At 39.8% G+C, this 16,375-nt stretch overlaps 1 protein-coding gene across 12 annotated transcripts in view; it reads left to right on the plus strand.

The window, feature by feature from the left end:
• UNC13C (unc-13 homolog C) overlaps positions 1-16,375 on the plus strand; it is a 222,125-nt gene that overhangs the window by 100,178 nt on the left and 105,572 nt on the right. For all 12 annotated transcript variants that reach the window (XM_040569745.1, XM_040569746.1, XM_040569747.1 and 9 more), the window contains one exon: positions 12,224-12,443. In XM_040569745.1, coding sequence (XP_040425679.1) covers positions 12,224-12,443 — 220 coding nt within the window. The remainder of the gene's footprint in view (positions 1-12,223; positions 12,444-16,375) is intronic.

The following is a 16,375-nucleotide window of genomic DNA, read 5'->3' on the forward strand; positions in this document are numbered from 1 at the left end:
TTTTAAATGGCCAGGCTATAAAATGGTAGATAAATGTTGCATCTCTAGACAAAAATTAATGCATGAGGGAAAAAATGTCATTAGCTGGCTGTCTATTAATATCATTAATACCACTAGAAAAATAGATCTTCTTGTGGTTATGGAGACTTCTCTGAAAAGATAGCTTAGTGCCAAAGGCAAGTCAAAATGACAAATGGAATATCAAGAATTTATAGAAATATACAGGAAAACACTGGCATTCATTATGCTACTGCATTAACCCATCAAATACTCAGCCTTGAGGCAGACTAGCTCAAAAAATTTGAACAATGTTAAGAATCACAAAAAAAGAAAAATAAAAAAAGAAAGATAATAAAAGGCATAAAATCACTCCAATGCAAGAAAGACATAAACAAATAAGGTCTGTTCTACATGGTGAATGATGTGGTGAAAATGTATATGGATGATTTACTCCAAAAGTTGTCTTCTGTTGACTTGCATCTATGACAGTAAGAATTTTCTATGCCAGAAAACCTTGTTTTCCAAAATATTTATGTGGGGAGACCTTTAGTTTTAAACTGTCTTTCATCATGTTTTACCGATCTGTTTTCAACAGCCATTTCTCTATTACACCATCAATTAGAATGAGAGGACTCTGCAAGGAGGCTTGTGGAGATGTTTTTGGTTTTGTTTGTTTTTCTTTCAGTTCTTATAGATGACTGAGACATGTTTTGATTTTGTAGATATAACTCTTACTAATTATATATGTGATCCTCGATGAAGAGAATTTTAATTCATACAAGAACTGACCAGGATAATCTTTTGAAAAAATCCTGTTCTTATAGCTTGTAAAATTTGAATATTGTGGTTTTCCATTATTGATTTCACTTACATTTTGCAAAAGAAAATTATTTTAAACAAAAATGAAACAGGTGTTATTTAGTTCAGTAAGATTTAAATTGTGATGCAAGCAGATTTATATGGCTGAACTCAGCATGCTTAAAGAGAAGCATTAACTTAAATGTATAAAATATTTTGTGTTCCTCAAATTTTCCCTTTGGTTTTCCTCATATTTCTTGTGCAAACATAGTATTCTAGAATATATCCAACATTGAAAAAAAAAAAAAAGAAGGAATGTTGACTTTTTCTTGTATTGTTGTTAAGGTCCATAGAAGAATGGAAAAGCAGAATGTTGACAGTCATTCTGGGAAATAAAACCCATACCACAAGTGTACACACATCTATCACTCCTCTCTGATTTGTTGTGAACTTTTTGTGTTTATATGGTAATCATAAAGGAACAATTTGGTAATGCTCATGGATGGATCAATGAGATAGGAAACAGCTGTTGTTTGAAATGAACTTTCAACATTTATTTTGTTCTGCAATCTTAAAATAGCAAGAAAGGTTGACAAAGCAAAGAACAACTATGGAATCTTAAGAAGTATTGTAAGACTGAGGGAAAATTCTAGAGAACAGACTTATGTCATGCAATTGGTGCAAAATAACATTTTTCAGCTATGTTATAGCTCATACAAAAATATCTGGTTTTAGTGAACAGACCCTAAACTATTCCATGTGCTTTACTGAAAAATGTCTACTAAGCAAAAAAATTTCCACTCATAAATATTACTATCTTTTGTGACAACAAATTCAGGTTCAACTATTCAATTGTATGCCTGCCTTCATGTAAGGACTACCAGGTTGGGAGTTTGGATGACTAAAGGTGCAAATAACTTATGGAGTTGGTACTAATTGCTAGAAAATGCAGGATAAGAAAGAATAATATGGACTGCACTGCTAGATTCTGAGTTAAGAAGTACTGTTGAGGAAAAGAAGAAATATCAGTGGGCCACTCAATGTAAACATTTCTCCACCGGTTGTTTTCAATCATGAAAAGCTAATGAACTATGATCCAGGAGAAACTAAAAGGTAAAAATGTACCAAAAATATTCTTATGTCATTGTATCCTAATCTCAATTTAATCCAGACTAAATGGAGAACTGAGTACTAGAAATAGATAATTCTTAGCAATCTTTAAACAAAAACATCAGTGGAAAGTCAGACAACAAAAATAATTTAAAAATATAAAAGTTAATTTGATGAGGAAAATATAATTTTTACCTCAAAGAACAGATGAATAAGAGAAGCCTGTCTTATGCCAGCCCTTGTTAAATGTACTAAAGTAAAAAAAGCAAGTGAGTGCTCTTTCTAGAATAGATACAAGGACGACAGTACAGGTGGTAAAACTGACTTGCAACATTTAAAACACATGAAAAGCAATACTTTTCTACTTAGTCTGCAAGTGGCCAGCAGAACTTAATACCCTGAGGCATCACCAAAACAAAGTAGGGCAAGTTATGAAAACAAAAAGAACAGATATTTTCAGGGATAAAACAATTCTTCAGATACTGTCCACAAAACCAGATGAAATAATAGTCACTGATGAAAGTTAAGGTAGAGAATACCCTTTGGGCAAGTTATTCCTCTGATTAAGGGTTTTCTGCTTTTTGCTTTTTACTTTTTACTTTCCCTCAATTTTTTCTGGAGGGAATATTAGTGACTCTGATGGAAGCAGGTTATTTGACTGGTTAAATTAGTTACAAAAATGTCTTCAGCATGGAAATTACTTTAACTAATGCTTTTTATTAAAAATTCCAATGGCACTTACTCAAAAAAATAAATCATGAGGATAAATACTGTGAGCTTTGCCACTCAACACTGCTATCCTTCTGGTATATCATGTTCATGACCCCGTGAGTTTGTATGTTCTCAACTCTGATCCAAAGATGTTTTAAGCACTGTCAAAGTATTAACTTCAGTGAAGCTTAAGCATATGCTTTCTCTTCAGCATCCATTTAATTGCTTTGCTGAGTGTCCTGGTTTCAGTTAGGACAGAGTTAATTTTCCTCCTAGTAACTGGCAGGGTGCTATGTTTTGGATTAGAATGAGAAGAGCGCTGATAACATGCTGATGTTTTAATTGTTGTAGAGCAGTGCTTACACCAAGCCAAGGACTTTTCAGCTTCTCGCTCTGTCCTGCTAGCGAGCAGGCTAGGGATGCAGCAGGAGCTGGGAGGGGACAGACCCAGGACAGCTGACCCAAACTGGCCAAAGGGGTATTCCATACCATCTGACGTCATGCTGAACAATATATAGGGGTGGCTAGCCAGGGTGGAGGGGGGGGCCGGCTGCTCGGGGATAGGCTGGGCATCGGTCAACGGGTGGTGAGCAATTGCATTGTGCATCACTTATTTCGTACACATTATTACTATTAATACTATTATTATTATTATTATTGTTGTTATTCTTTTCCCTGTCTTAATAAACTGTCTTTATCTCAACTCACAGACTTCACTTTCCCGTTTCTCTCCCCCATCCCGGAGAGGGAGGGGGGAGGGTGAGCGAACGGCTGTGTGGTGTTTGACTGCCAGCCGGGCTAAACCACAACAGTCCATTTGGCGCCCAATGTGGGGCCCGAAGGGTTGAGATATCGACAGATTTGACCAGAGTGTGTTAAACTAAAATTGGTATAAGTATTCGACCTGCTTAATAGTTGCTAGTCACAATGTTGATTGCCTTAATCTCAAGTCTGCTGTGCCTGTTTCCCAAATTGAGTTTTATAGCAAGTTACTTTCTGTATGTGCTCTCTGTCATGCTGTTTATCCTTTCCGGGCCCTGGTTTAAGATTGTTATGGTACTGTGTGGTGTAACGATGGCTTATGAAATGATGAGGTATCTGGTCATGACTCTAACCTGGTATTTGTACTCAGCACTGTCGTCGACTCTATACTTCGGAAACCATATCTCAAGAAACTATTAGCAATTACACCTATTGCCTTTTTTCATCAGGGAGTCAGTCTCTGGAGGGGACAGGGGAAGATATTTTTTCCTACCTGTCCACTCTCCCTTCCTCCTTCACCACCCTCTTATCCCCCGAGCTAGTTACGGTAGCTCTCCAAGATGTTGAATATCCTTGGGATACTCAGACCAGCATGTTCTTGTTGTTATGTCTCCTGAATGCGCTTCAGGTTTTGTTTAAGGTTAAACAACTACTTAGGAATCTCATCCGGAGATCTGTCTTGAGGCGGGATATTTGCGAGTGGCAGGGAGTGTGGGAGGATATGGGCAGGTTTCTAGGGCAGTGGGCACCTCCAGTGTTTTGGACATTCACCCCTGAACAACTGCAAAATCCTAAAAAACTGGTAGAATGCTTGAAAAAAAGGTGTCATGACTCTGGCAGTTCCAAAGTGACACAAATCACTGTGGCGTGCTGGGGTCTGCCTTGTGCCTATCGAGCTGCAATTGATGCTACTATCAACCTAGTGACAGACCCTGCGGCCGTTCCAGTCCCGGCTCCTGCAGCCATTCCAGCTCCAGCTCCTGCAGCCATCCCGGCTCCAGCTCCTGCAGCCGTTCCGGCTCCCACAGCCGTTCCAGCTCCTGCAGCCGTCCCAGCTCCAGCTCCCGCAGCCGTTCCAGCTCCCGCAGCCGTTCCAGCTCCTGCAGCCGTTCCCACTTCTGTGGCTGGGTCAGAGAAACGAACTGTAGCAGTGCAAGTTGCCCCTGCAGAGGGTATTCCAACCCCTGTGGCAGACCCTGTGGCTGGGTCGGAGAGGCGAGCTGTAGCAGTGCAAGTTGCCCCTGTAGAAAAGGTGAAAAAATGGTATAGAGACTCAGCTCGTTTAGAACGCAGAAAGTCTTCTGCTAAGTCTGGGTGTGGAGAAGATGAGGCTGGGCCATCAAGTGTGCAGGAGGATGAAGATGAGGATGAGGATGTCAGTAAGTCAACAGTAACTACCCGAACCCTATACCAGCGTGAGCTACGAGATGTGCGAAAAGATTTTGGTCGCTGTATAGGTGAACAGCTTGTCACCTGGCTGCTCCGGTGCTGGGACACTGGAGCCAATGGTGTGAAATTAGAGGGCAGGGAAGCCAAGCGGTTGGGATCCCTTGCTAGAGATGCAAGCATTGACAAAGCAGTTGGAGATGGAGCACGATCTCACAGCCTCTGGAGGCGTCTCCTGTTAGCTGTGAAGGGAAGGTATCCCTACAAGGAAGAACTTGTATGTCTACCAGTCAAGTGGACCACCATGGAGAAGGGAATTCAGTACCTGAGGGAATTAGCCATATGGGAAGTAATTTATAAGGACTTAGACGATGCACAAACATCCACAGATCCAGATGAAGTCCAGTGTACTCGACCCATATGGCGGAAGTTTGTACGGAATGCACCATCAACATGGGCCAGCACATTGGCAATAATAACCTGGAAAAACGGTGAAGATCCCACAGTGGGTGACATGGCTAAACAACTCCGGGAGTACGAAGGAAATCTCTCCTCTTCCCTACAGGCCTGCGTCTCGGCTGTGGAGAAACTCTCTGAAGAGTTCCACCAACTTAAAGAGGATTTATCTTCCCCCCCACCTGAACAAACCAGTGGCCACCAACTAAAAGAGAATACTTTGGAGAAACTTTTTGAAGAGGTCCACCAACTTAAAGAGAATTTATGTTCCCCCCCACCTGAACGAACCAGTGGCCACCAACTAAAAGAGAATACTTTGGAGAAATTTTTTGAAGAGGTCCACCAACTTAAAGAGAGTGTATTTTCTTCCCCACCTGTACAAACTAGCGTCTCGGCTATTAGGGGTAAACGTGCATCTGTGCAAAGAAGACAATATGGTGGGTACACACCCCGCACCACCCTGTGGTTTTACCTACGTGACCATGGAGAGGACATGAGAAACTGGGATGGAAAATCTACTGAGACCCTAGAGGCACGAGTACGTGAGTTGCAAAAGAAAACAATTGGGAGAAAGGGGTTCTCTGAAAAGTTTGCTGCTCCAACTTCTAGCAGGCAGTCTTTTAAACACAGAAATGAAGATTCTGACCAGGACTAGAGGGGCCCTGCCTCCAGCCAGGGGGAGGAAAGGGACAACCGAGTTTATTGGACTGTGTGGATTCGATGGCCTGGCACGTCTGACACACAGAAGTATAAGGCTCTAGTAGACACCGGTGCACAATGTACTCTAATGCCATCAAGCTGTAAAGGGCCAGAGCCCATCTGTATTTATGGCGTGACAGGGGGATCCCAGCAGTTAACTGTATTGGAAGCTGAAGTGAGTCTAACCGGAAATGAGTGGCAAAAGCACCGTATTGTGACTGGCCCGGATGCTCCGTGCATCCTTGGCATAGACTATCTTAGAAGAGGATATTTCAAGGACCCAAAAGGGTTCCGCTGGGCTTTTGGCATAGCTGCCTTAGAGACAGAGGACATTAAACAGTTGTCTACCTTGCCCGGTCTCTCAGAGGACCCTTCTGTTGTGGGGTTGCTGAGGGTTGAAGAACAGCAAGTGCCAATCGCTACCACAACTGTGCACCGGCGGCAATATCGCACCAACCGAGACTCCCTGATTCCCATCCATGAGCTAATTCGTCAACTGGAGAGCCAAGGAGTGATCAGCAAGACCCATTCACCTTTTAATAGTCCCATATGGCCAGTGCGAAAGTCTAATGGTGAGTGGAGATTAACAGTGGACTATCGTGGCCTGAACGAAGTCACGCCACCACTGAGTGCTGCAGTGCCGGACATGGTAGAACTCCAGTACGAACTGGAATCAAAGGCAGCCAAGTGGTATGCCACAATTGATATTGCTAATGCATTTTTCTCCATCCCTCTAGCAGCAGAGTGCAGGCCACAGTTTGCTTTCACTTGGAGGGGAGTCCAATATACTTGGAATCGGCTGCCCCAGGGGTGGAAACATAGCCCTACCATTTGCCATGGACTGATCCAGTCTGCGCTGGAGCAGGGGGAGGCTCCTGAACACCTGCAGTACATCGATGACATCAATGTGTGGGGTGACACTGCAGAGGAAGTTTTCGAGAAAGGGAAGAAAATAGTCCAAATCCTTCTGAAGGCCGGTTTTGCCATAAAACAAAATAAAGTTAAAGGACCTGCACGAGAGATCCAGTTTTTAGGAATAAAATGGCAAGATGGATGTCGTCAAATCCCAATGGATGTGATCAACAAGATAACAGCTATGTCTCCACCAACTAGCAAAAAGGAAACACAAACTTTCCTAGGTGTCGTGGGGTTTTGGAGAATGCATATTCCAAATTACAGTCTGATTGTAAACCCGCTCTACCAAGTAACTCGTAAGAAGAATGCTTTTGAATGGGGCCCTGAGCAACGACAAGCCTTTGAACAAATTAAACAGGAAATAGTTCATGCAGTAGCCCTTGGGCCAGTCCGAACAGGACCAGATGTAAAGAATGTGCTCTACACCGCAGCCGGGGAGAATGGTCCCACCTGGAGCCTCTGGCAGAAAGAACCTGGGGAAACTCGAGGTCGACCCCTGGGGTTTTGGAGTCGGGGATACAGAGGATCTGAGGCCCGCTATACTCCAACCGAAAAGGAGATATTGGCAGCATATGAGGGAGTTCAATCTGCTTCGGAAGTGGTCGGTACTGAAGCGCAGCTCCTCCTGGCACCCCGACTGCCGGTACTGGGTTGGATGTTCAAAGGAAGGGTCCCCTCTACACATCATGCAACTGATGCTACATGGAGCAAGTGGGTTGCACTGATTACTCAGCGGGCTCGAATAGGAAACCCCAGTCGCCCAGGAATCCTGGAAGTGATTATGGACTGGCCAGAAGGCAAGTACTTTGGGATATCATCAGAGGAGGAGGTGGTCCGTGCTGAAGAAGCCCCACTGTACCACAAGCTACCAGAAAATGAGAAGAAATATGCCCTGTTCACTACATGGGTCCTGTCGTACTGTGGGAAAGCATCGGAGATGGAAAGCTGCTGCATGGAGTCCTACACGACGAGTTGCAGAAGCTGCTGAGGGAGAAGGTGAATCGAGTCAGTTTGCAGAAGTGAAAGCCGTTCAGCTGGCCTTAGATATTGCTGAATGAGAAAAGTGGCCAGTTCTCTATCTCTATACTGATTCATGGATGGTAGCAAATGCCTTGTGGGGGTGGCTACAGCAATGGAAGCAGAACAACTGGGAACGCCGGGGCAAACCCATCTGGGCTGCTGCATTATGGCAAGATATTGCTGCCCGGGTAGAGAACCTGGTTGTAAAGGTACGCCATGTAGATGCTCATGTGCCCAAGAATCGGGCTACTGAAGAACATCAAAACAACCAGCAGGTGGATCAGGCTGCTAAGATTGAAGTGGCTCAGGTGGACCTGGACTGGCAACATAAAGGTGAATTATTTATAGCCCGATGGGCCCATGACACCTCAGGCCATCAAGGTAGAGATGCAACATACAGATGGGCTCGTGACCGAGGGGTGGACCTGACCATGGACACTATAACACAGGTTATTCATGATTGTGAAACATGTGCTGCAATTAAACAAGCCAAACGGTCAAAGCCTCTCTGGTATGGAGGACGATGGCTGAAATACAAATATGGAGAGGCCTGGCAGATTGATTACATCACACTCCCCCAAACCCGCAACGGCAAGCGCCACGTACTTACAATGGTGGAAGCAACCACCGGATGGCTGGAAACATATCCTGTGCCCCATGCCACCACCCGGAACACTATCCTGGGCCTTGAAAAGCAAGTACTATGGCGACATGGCACCCCAGAAAGAATTGAGTCAGACAATGGGACTCATTTCCGAAACAACCTTATAGACACTTGGGCCAAAGAACATGGTATTGAGTGGGTGTATCACATCCCTTATCATGCACCAGCCTCCGGGAAAGTTGAACGATACAATGGACTGTTAAAGACTACACTGAAAGCAATGGGTGCTGGGACATTCAAAAATTGGGAAACACATTTGGCAAAGGCCACCTGGTTAGTCAATACTAGAGGATCTGCCAACCGAGCTGGACCTGCCCAATCAAACCTGTTACGCACTGTAGAAGGGGATAAAGTTCCTGTAGTGCACGTAAGAAACATGCTGGGTAAGACAGTCTGGGCTACTCCCGCCTCAGGAAAAGGCAAGCCCATTCGTGGGATTGCTTTTGCTCAGGGACCTGGATGCACTTGGTGGGTAATGCAAGAGAATGGGGAGGTCCGGTGTGTACCTCAAGGGGACCTAATACTGGGTGAGAATAGCCCATGAGTTGAATTATAGTATGTTAATTATCATATAACACTGTATGTCATCGCTACCATGGTTGCTATATATCATAGATGAAAATGGTGATTAATTAGAAGGTATTGGAAAGAGTGTAACCTGAGCATGACATAAATGGTATGGAATAAGGGGTGGATATCTGTCCTGGTTTCAGTTAGGACAGAGTTAATTTTCCTCCTAGTAACTGGCAGGGTGCTATGTTTTGGATTAGAATGAGAAGAGCGCTGATAACATGCTGATGTTTTAATTGTTGTAGAGCAGTGCTTACACCAAGCCAAGGACTTTTCAGCCTCTCTCTGTCCTGCTAGCGAGCAGGCTAGGGATGCAGCAGGAGCTGGGAGGGGACAGCTAAACCACAACACTGAGCAAAGATGTAGAGACACAACTTTGTGAAAATAATACATAGCTGACATTGAGAAAGTATCTGAAGTAATATATGAGAGATATAAACTTCACTTGGAAGGATAGGCAGATAAATAAAGAACCCTCCTATATGTTAACAATACTAAATATTGCCATGCATATAATAGATACTTTTAAGTGGAGCAAAGTACTAGGAAAGAAAGCCTATTAGCAGTAAGATAAATACAATTCTCCTTTAAAATTGTGCTTTGTTTTATTAACAAGACAGAAGCCTAGAAAGGGAAAGATCATATTCAGCAGCAAAACTGATATTTAGATTGTGTCTTTCAGCTGAAAACTTCATTTATACTAGGACGTATATTACAAGGCGTTTTGAGCTGTGCCATTTCATTACTTACTGCTCTTTCAGAAGCAGATAAAAGTTACTGGCAGAATACTAAAATGATTTACAACTTATGAAAAATCTGTGAGGCTGAATTAGGGTGAAAGGGTGAGATTTATACTGATGCTACCAGAGTTCAGGAGTGTAAGAGTCATTTGCAAAGAAATATTCAAAGACCTGGTGGTTTCTGCTTTCTAAGAAACACAGTTCCTCAACAAGCAGCATAAATTCGTTTTGGGTTGTTTTGGAAGTTTTCTTTTTGATCTCCATAGCTAGTAAGCTGTAACATGAGGAGCAGGGGGCAGAAATATGTACAAAGACAAACTTTTCTTTCTTAGGTGGTTGTGACTAGCCCACTCCCTCTTAAACTTCCAAATTAAACCAAAATAGACCTCCCTTTCTTTAAGGAGAGTTACTAGATAGCTAAGTTTTTAGAAAAGGCTAAGAAAAGACCACTTGAGAGCAACTCAGTATTTTTTTTAGTCATTCCTGCTGTATTAGTTTCTTTTCCTAGCTTTACAGTGTACACAGAGGTGCTAGGATCAAATGCCCATGAAATGTGTGATTTCACAGAGTAGAAGTTGTTATTAGAATGTAACTAGCAACCTTAAATCACAGCTATTAAACCCTAAGCTACTTAACACCATTTGTTTTCATTACTTCCAGTGCTTGAAACTATGAACCAGTTGCTTTATAACTACAATGTAATGGTTTTTATGTGGTAGCAAATGTTAATTATTTGATGGCTCTGAGTATGCAATGTTATGCAAATATGTACAAAATAAATCTTTTATTTTTATCAGACAAATTATTGGTAGTAGAGTATCCCATATATTCAAGGGGAGATGCAGGCACATAAACACAAGAACATGTCAACATACTGTTAGAGAGGATAACATCCTGTATTTGACATGTGCTTACCACAGGTGAAGAAATATTAAAATTATTAGTCTTAACAAGCACTGTAACTGAGTATAATCAGTTGAAAACTGCAGCTACAGCCCTTGTGGAAGAAATACATAGATCAAACAATAATGGTTGCATTTTCTTGGTTCCAGTTTAAATTCCTTTTCTGTTTCTCTGACTCCACCCTTAAGCTATTTCTTGTTGCTTAAGGAAGTTCAATCCTTTGAGTATATTCATACTCTTAACTGGTATTCTAACCTAGCCATGTTTTTTTATATGTAATCAGAACTGTAGCAGTAAATACAAAGTTCATATGAACAAACCACACAAATTCCAAAACGTTTTTCCCCAGTTTGCTACAGCTACACAACCAGCATTACTTTGTGTTACATCCACACAAGATGAAGTGATGGTAGAACGGATTTTCAGAAATATCCTACTTCTGACTGTGCTACCTTTTTTCATGTGGTTTCTTCCTATCAGAAGCAATCTATTGATTTGTAAGGGAATAGGTCTAGAACTTCTAATACATTCATGGCAGCTACCTGTGCATTTAATGAAAAAATGAAGCAAGGTCATATTTTTGTGTACAGTCCAATTGCTGCTTACAGACTGCAGAGTTTTTCTTATTTTCAGTAAATCAACTGGACTTGAAGGACTTGAAAGATCTGGGTGCCTAAAAACAAAGCTTGAGTAAACAAATCAGATCAGTGATGCTATATAACCCTATCTTTTATATAATACTCCAGTGACTGCTTTGTCAGTTTTCAGCTCGTTAAGCACTAAGGAGCTGAGATTCAAGTTGTTTGTAATACTAATCAGTGAACAGCTGGTAACTGTGCTCTTTCTAGAACTGGTCATGGCTGCTATAAGCCAAAAAAGTCAAAGAAATGGGTGTCTGTTTCTAAGAGAATGGATCATTCTTGCTTATTAGGTAAAAATCATCTTGGTTCCTAAAAAGGAAACCATCAGCATGCTACAATGGGAATACAGAACTATAAAATTTAACCTGGTTTAATTTGATGATGAGATTATTCAGACATTAGTATTAAGGAATAGCAGTGTATATAATCAAGGTATATTCTGTGCAGTGTGCCTAAGTCCCCATAGGAAGTGTTTAAATATTGAGAAATAATGTTAGATAACTAAAAAGCATCAGGGAATGCAATGCTAATAAATTTTTTAATTTCTGCCTCAAGACATAGAAGAACGTATGTAGGGCTCTGTTAATAAAATAATTGACTGAACTGTTTCCAACTTAATTCTCCCATTTCTGTAATCAGTCATAAAGGTCATCCAGACTTCCTTTGTTTTCAAAGGGCAAGAAGAAATAAGTAAATCAGTATTTCAAAGATGAATTAATACTTCTATGCATATTCTGATATTATTATTATTAATATTGGAAGTGTAATGACATTCTTTAATTCCAAGTTCACTTGTACGAAGCAGTACTTCAAGTGAAGTCCTGATATGTTTTTTTCTCACTCAACAGAAAATACATGTTTTCAAGAAGACATTGCAGGCTTTGATCTATCCAATATCATCAACTACACCCCATAACTTTGAAGTTTGGACAGCTACAACTCCTACATACTGTTATGAATGTGAAGGTCTACTTTGGGGCATAGCAAGGCAAGGCATGAGATGTACCGAATGTGGTGTTAAATGTCATGAGAAGTGCCAAGACCTTCTAAATGCTGACTGTTTGCAGAGTGAGTATTTTCTGTAAATCTAACACTTTCCAGTATGTGACACCTTTTGATTTTGTCTGTATGCTCAGATATTTTCTGAAATAAAGGGCCAAATCATCAGAAATTAGTGAAGACATGTTGATTTTCTTTGGTTCAGGATCTAGCCAGAAACTATGAAAGTTAATTTTGTTCTTGGAACATGAGGAATGTTGCCGGTCAGTTGCAAAATAATGTTTTGTAGCATCAGTATATTATTTACTTTCCATTGCATATGGCAGCATCCAGAGCAATTTCTTTCATGAAGTTAACATTCTTTGTTTTAACTCAGAATAACAGAAATGTCAAAGCAAAGATAAAGAAAATACTAAGGATACTCATTGTAGTCATAGTAATATGATTTCAGCAATCAAAATACCTCATTAAAATTATCTCTGTAAACCCATATGGTTCATATGTTAGTGGTTGTAAATACTTTTGAGTACACCAGCAATAAGGATTATGCTGAGAGAATATCTGCTATTTCAAGTCATTGTAACAAAGCAATCTTAAAGAATATAGATGGCAAGGTAAAATAAATATTACATACTTGTTAGATGGTCTTTCGAATTTACCTTATGAATATTATAGTGCAATTAAAAATGTAATTCTCTTTTCAGAAGTAGTTAAATCACTATAGTAGTATCCACAGGGCAGGGGGAAGAACACAAAAATGGGAGGAGTAAATCAGATCTTTCCTCTTCCAAATACCAAATCATCTATATATACCAGGAAAATATCAAGCAGGAAATACTTTGGGACTAGAATTAAGATGAAACATCTTCTTTATCTTTTTGTTTGGACTGGAAAACTACATGCAAGTCAGCTAGTTCTGAGTATAATACTTTTGTATTTCTGTGTTTACATTACCTCTAATTTGGTTGCAGTTTACTTCCTCCTAAGCAAGGATACAGGAACTGTTTTTAAATGTTTATTTTGCCACACCTCCACAGAGTGGCTGAGCTGTTATAACTACTCAAAACTAGCAATCCTTTCCTTGGATGTGGTACAACACCTTCAAATGATAATTACAAGTCAATCCCACTTCTCCTACTTCCAAAGAAAGAAACTGCGGCCAAATTGATAAGAGATGAGCTGTTTTTGTAGGTAACACAAACATGCACTTGGCACAAGATGCATCCTTCCCTGTAACAGCTAAAGCTTGGCTAAAGCTGAAATACATAGAGTAAAATTTTCAGCTTTTCCTCAGTTTCATTTATCTGAAACAAATTTCACTCACTCCATAGTTTCCCTGGCTCATGAATTATTGCCAGCTCCAAAATACATAAAAAATACTTGAGAGCTATATCGTCTTCACAGAATTTTTACAAATATATAAATGATTAGGTTGAGAGAGAGCTGGCAAAAATAAATAGGATTGCTAGTCATCTGTGCTATAAACATGTTGTAAACATTAAACAGCTTAGTTTTGAAAGAGTGAACCTCTAGAAGATAAACTATGGACAAAAAGTATTTGACTGATCTGAAGGCTCCTGATATTCACATTTGTACACAAAAGTTTTTGAGCATCCTGACATGTTTTTTCATCAGATTCATTATGCAGTGAGTTTGAATATTATGCTACTTCAAGCATTTTAAACATCAGTGAAACAAGGTATGTGGACTTCAGCGTTCAATCAGGAAAAAAAAAAAAAAAAAAAAAGAATTGACCAGTACAGTTGGATAAATGGCTATTTGTAAAGACAGCTGATGTTAACACACCATAAAGTGAAAGGAATGCATTTCATTGTGGTTATTTTTAGCGCAGTCATCATTTTGGCTGACTTATAATCACTAGGACATACTGGCCTCTAAGCTTTTTTTTTATTATTATTATTCTACATGTAATGACTACTAATGTAGACTGTAGAAACAAATTACCATCTAAAGCTCTTTAGGGTCAATATCTAAGCTTGTTTTAAATTAGGTTTTTAAAAAAGAAATCAGTAGTATATTTGTTAGACTTCTCACCTTCAGCAAGATGCCTCTTTATAGTATTAGGTATAATATTAAATCAATTGATTCCAATCTTGCTGAGTTTGTATTAGCCCCTAGGGTAAAAGGAGCTTGTTAACTTATTGCACAAGGTAAGTTATGATACTGTCTTAATTTGTCTGATCAATACTGCATGAAAAAAGCTGTTGATACTGTCAGCAGTAGAAGATGCAAAAACAGTTGTAATAAAAATTTAGTAGAAATAGAAGGCTATGCTGATTTTTCATAAAACTTTTTTTAATTTTGCATTTTGATGCATATTCCAATTTTATACTGTCTCAAAAATCAGTAAGAATTTCTACAGAAATCCACAATTGTCATTCAGAATGTGTCCATGGTTTGTCCCTAGGTTATGATATTATATCCTTAAAAGAAAATGGAAAACATTGCTTTCATTCATCTTGCAGGAACCACCTGTCTCAATTTCCAGGCAGCTCAGTGATCATCAACTCATGAAATAAAATTACTGGATAACTCTCCAGATGGTATTTGATTTCATGGTTGCATTTAATTCTTTTTGTATTAATTCCTAATTTTAGTGTCCTTAATCTCCTCATGTCTTATGAGGAGAGGCTGAGAACACTTGGGTTGTCTAATCTTAAGAAAAGGAGACTAAGAGGTGACCTCATTGCTCTCTACAGCTTCCTGAGGAGGGAAGTGGAGACAGAGACGCCAGTCTCTTCTCCCTAGTAATCAGTGACAGGACATGTGGGAATGGCACAAAGCTGCCATCAAAAAATATGATGACGTTTGATGGTATTGTAGAGAAGGAACTGAGTTTCCTCTACAGTGAGAACAGCACTAAAATATCTGAATTCTAATTGCAGAGCAAGTTGTTTAACATTTTTTTATTTTTTTTAACCATCCATTAAAAGGAGCAATAATCCTTTGTACCTCTCAGGAGCTGTGTTAAAAAGACTAACTAGATAATATTTTCCCAACCTTTTGGAAAGGTAATATACTTATTGCTGCTAGTGATGATGATGATTTTAGTCTCATCAAGAATTGGAATAGCCTGCTTAGCACTGCAGGGATTTCAGTTTATGCTTCCAATATTTGTAATACCATTCTGACAACAAAAGTCTGATATTTCCTTCCTCATACACACACACAAGATAAAAAGTATGGACATGTTTTTGTAAGTTATTCCAATGCAATGTGTATTGCAGAGACATTGATCAGAAACACTTTATACTGACAGACAGAGGGCACTTTATAAAGAGAACTGTAAAGTGCCTCTGAGATTGGTTATGACTTTTAGAGAGAGAAGACTCTCCACAACTCTCTTGGGAAGAATTATGAATAAAACCTGTAACAGCATGGTGTCCTTATACTTTAATTTATTTATTTGCAGTAAAAGCTGCAGTGGTTTTGAAGTCCCAGACAAATCAGCACCACTGCTTGAGTATTTTATTTCTTTTCCAGAATTATTTTATAGGATAGACCTGACATACCATCATAGGTTAATACAGTCTAGTAGTCATTATCACATAGATAATATACTTTAATCTCTTCTATCATCCTCATACACTTACTGAAATTACTAATAATGAAAATTTTACTGAAGAGTAGAACCTCTCTATTCCATATATATTATTCACCTGAGTGGTTACTCAAGAAGCATTTTACAAAAAGACATGAAGTTTGATAACACACAAGCACATGTATTGTGTTGATTGAGTTTTAATATCACAATTTAGTGCCTACTGTTCAGCTTTCTTCTTATGTTTTTTGATATTTGGTAGTACTGTGAGAACAAAGTGTGCTGTCAGGTTGCACTCCAGGTGATATATGGATGATTACCAGCATATCAGCAAAAACAAATGTTACTCTGTCTCAAAACTGATCCTGCAAAACCTGTGTTCCATCATTCAGTTTCTATTGAGACTGGCCTTTGCAGCAAAGAAATGCATTTCTTTGTT

The sequence above is a fragment of the Cygnus olor genome, chromosome 11, assembly GCF_009769625.2.
Source record: "Cygnus olor isolate bCygOlo1 chromosome 11, bCygOlo1.pri.v2, whole genome shotgun sequence".
Classification (NCBI taxonomy): domain Eukaryota; kingdom Metazoa; phylum Chordata; class Aves; order Anseriformes; family Anatidae; genus Cygnus; species Cygnus olor.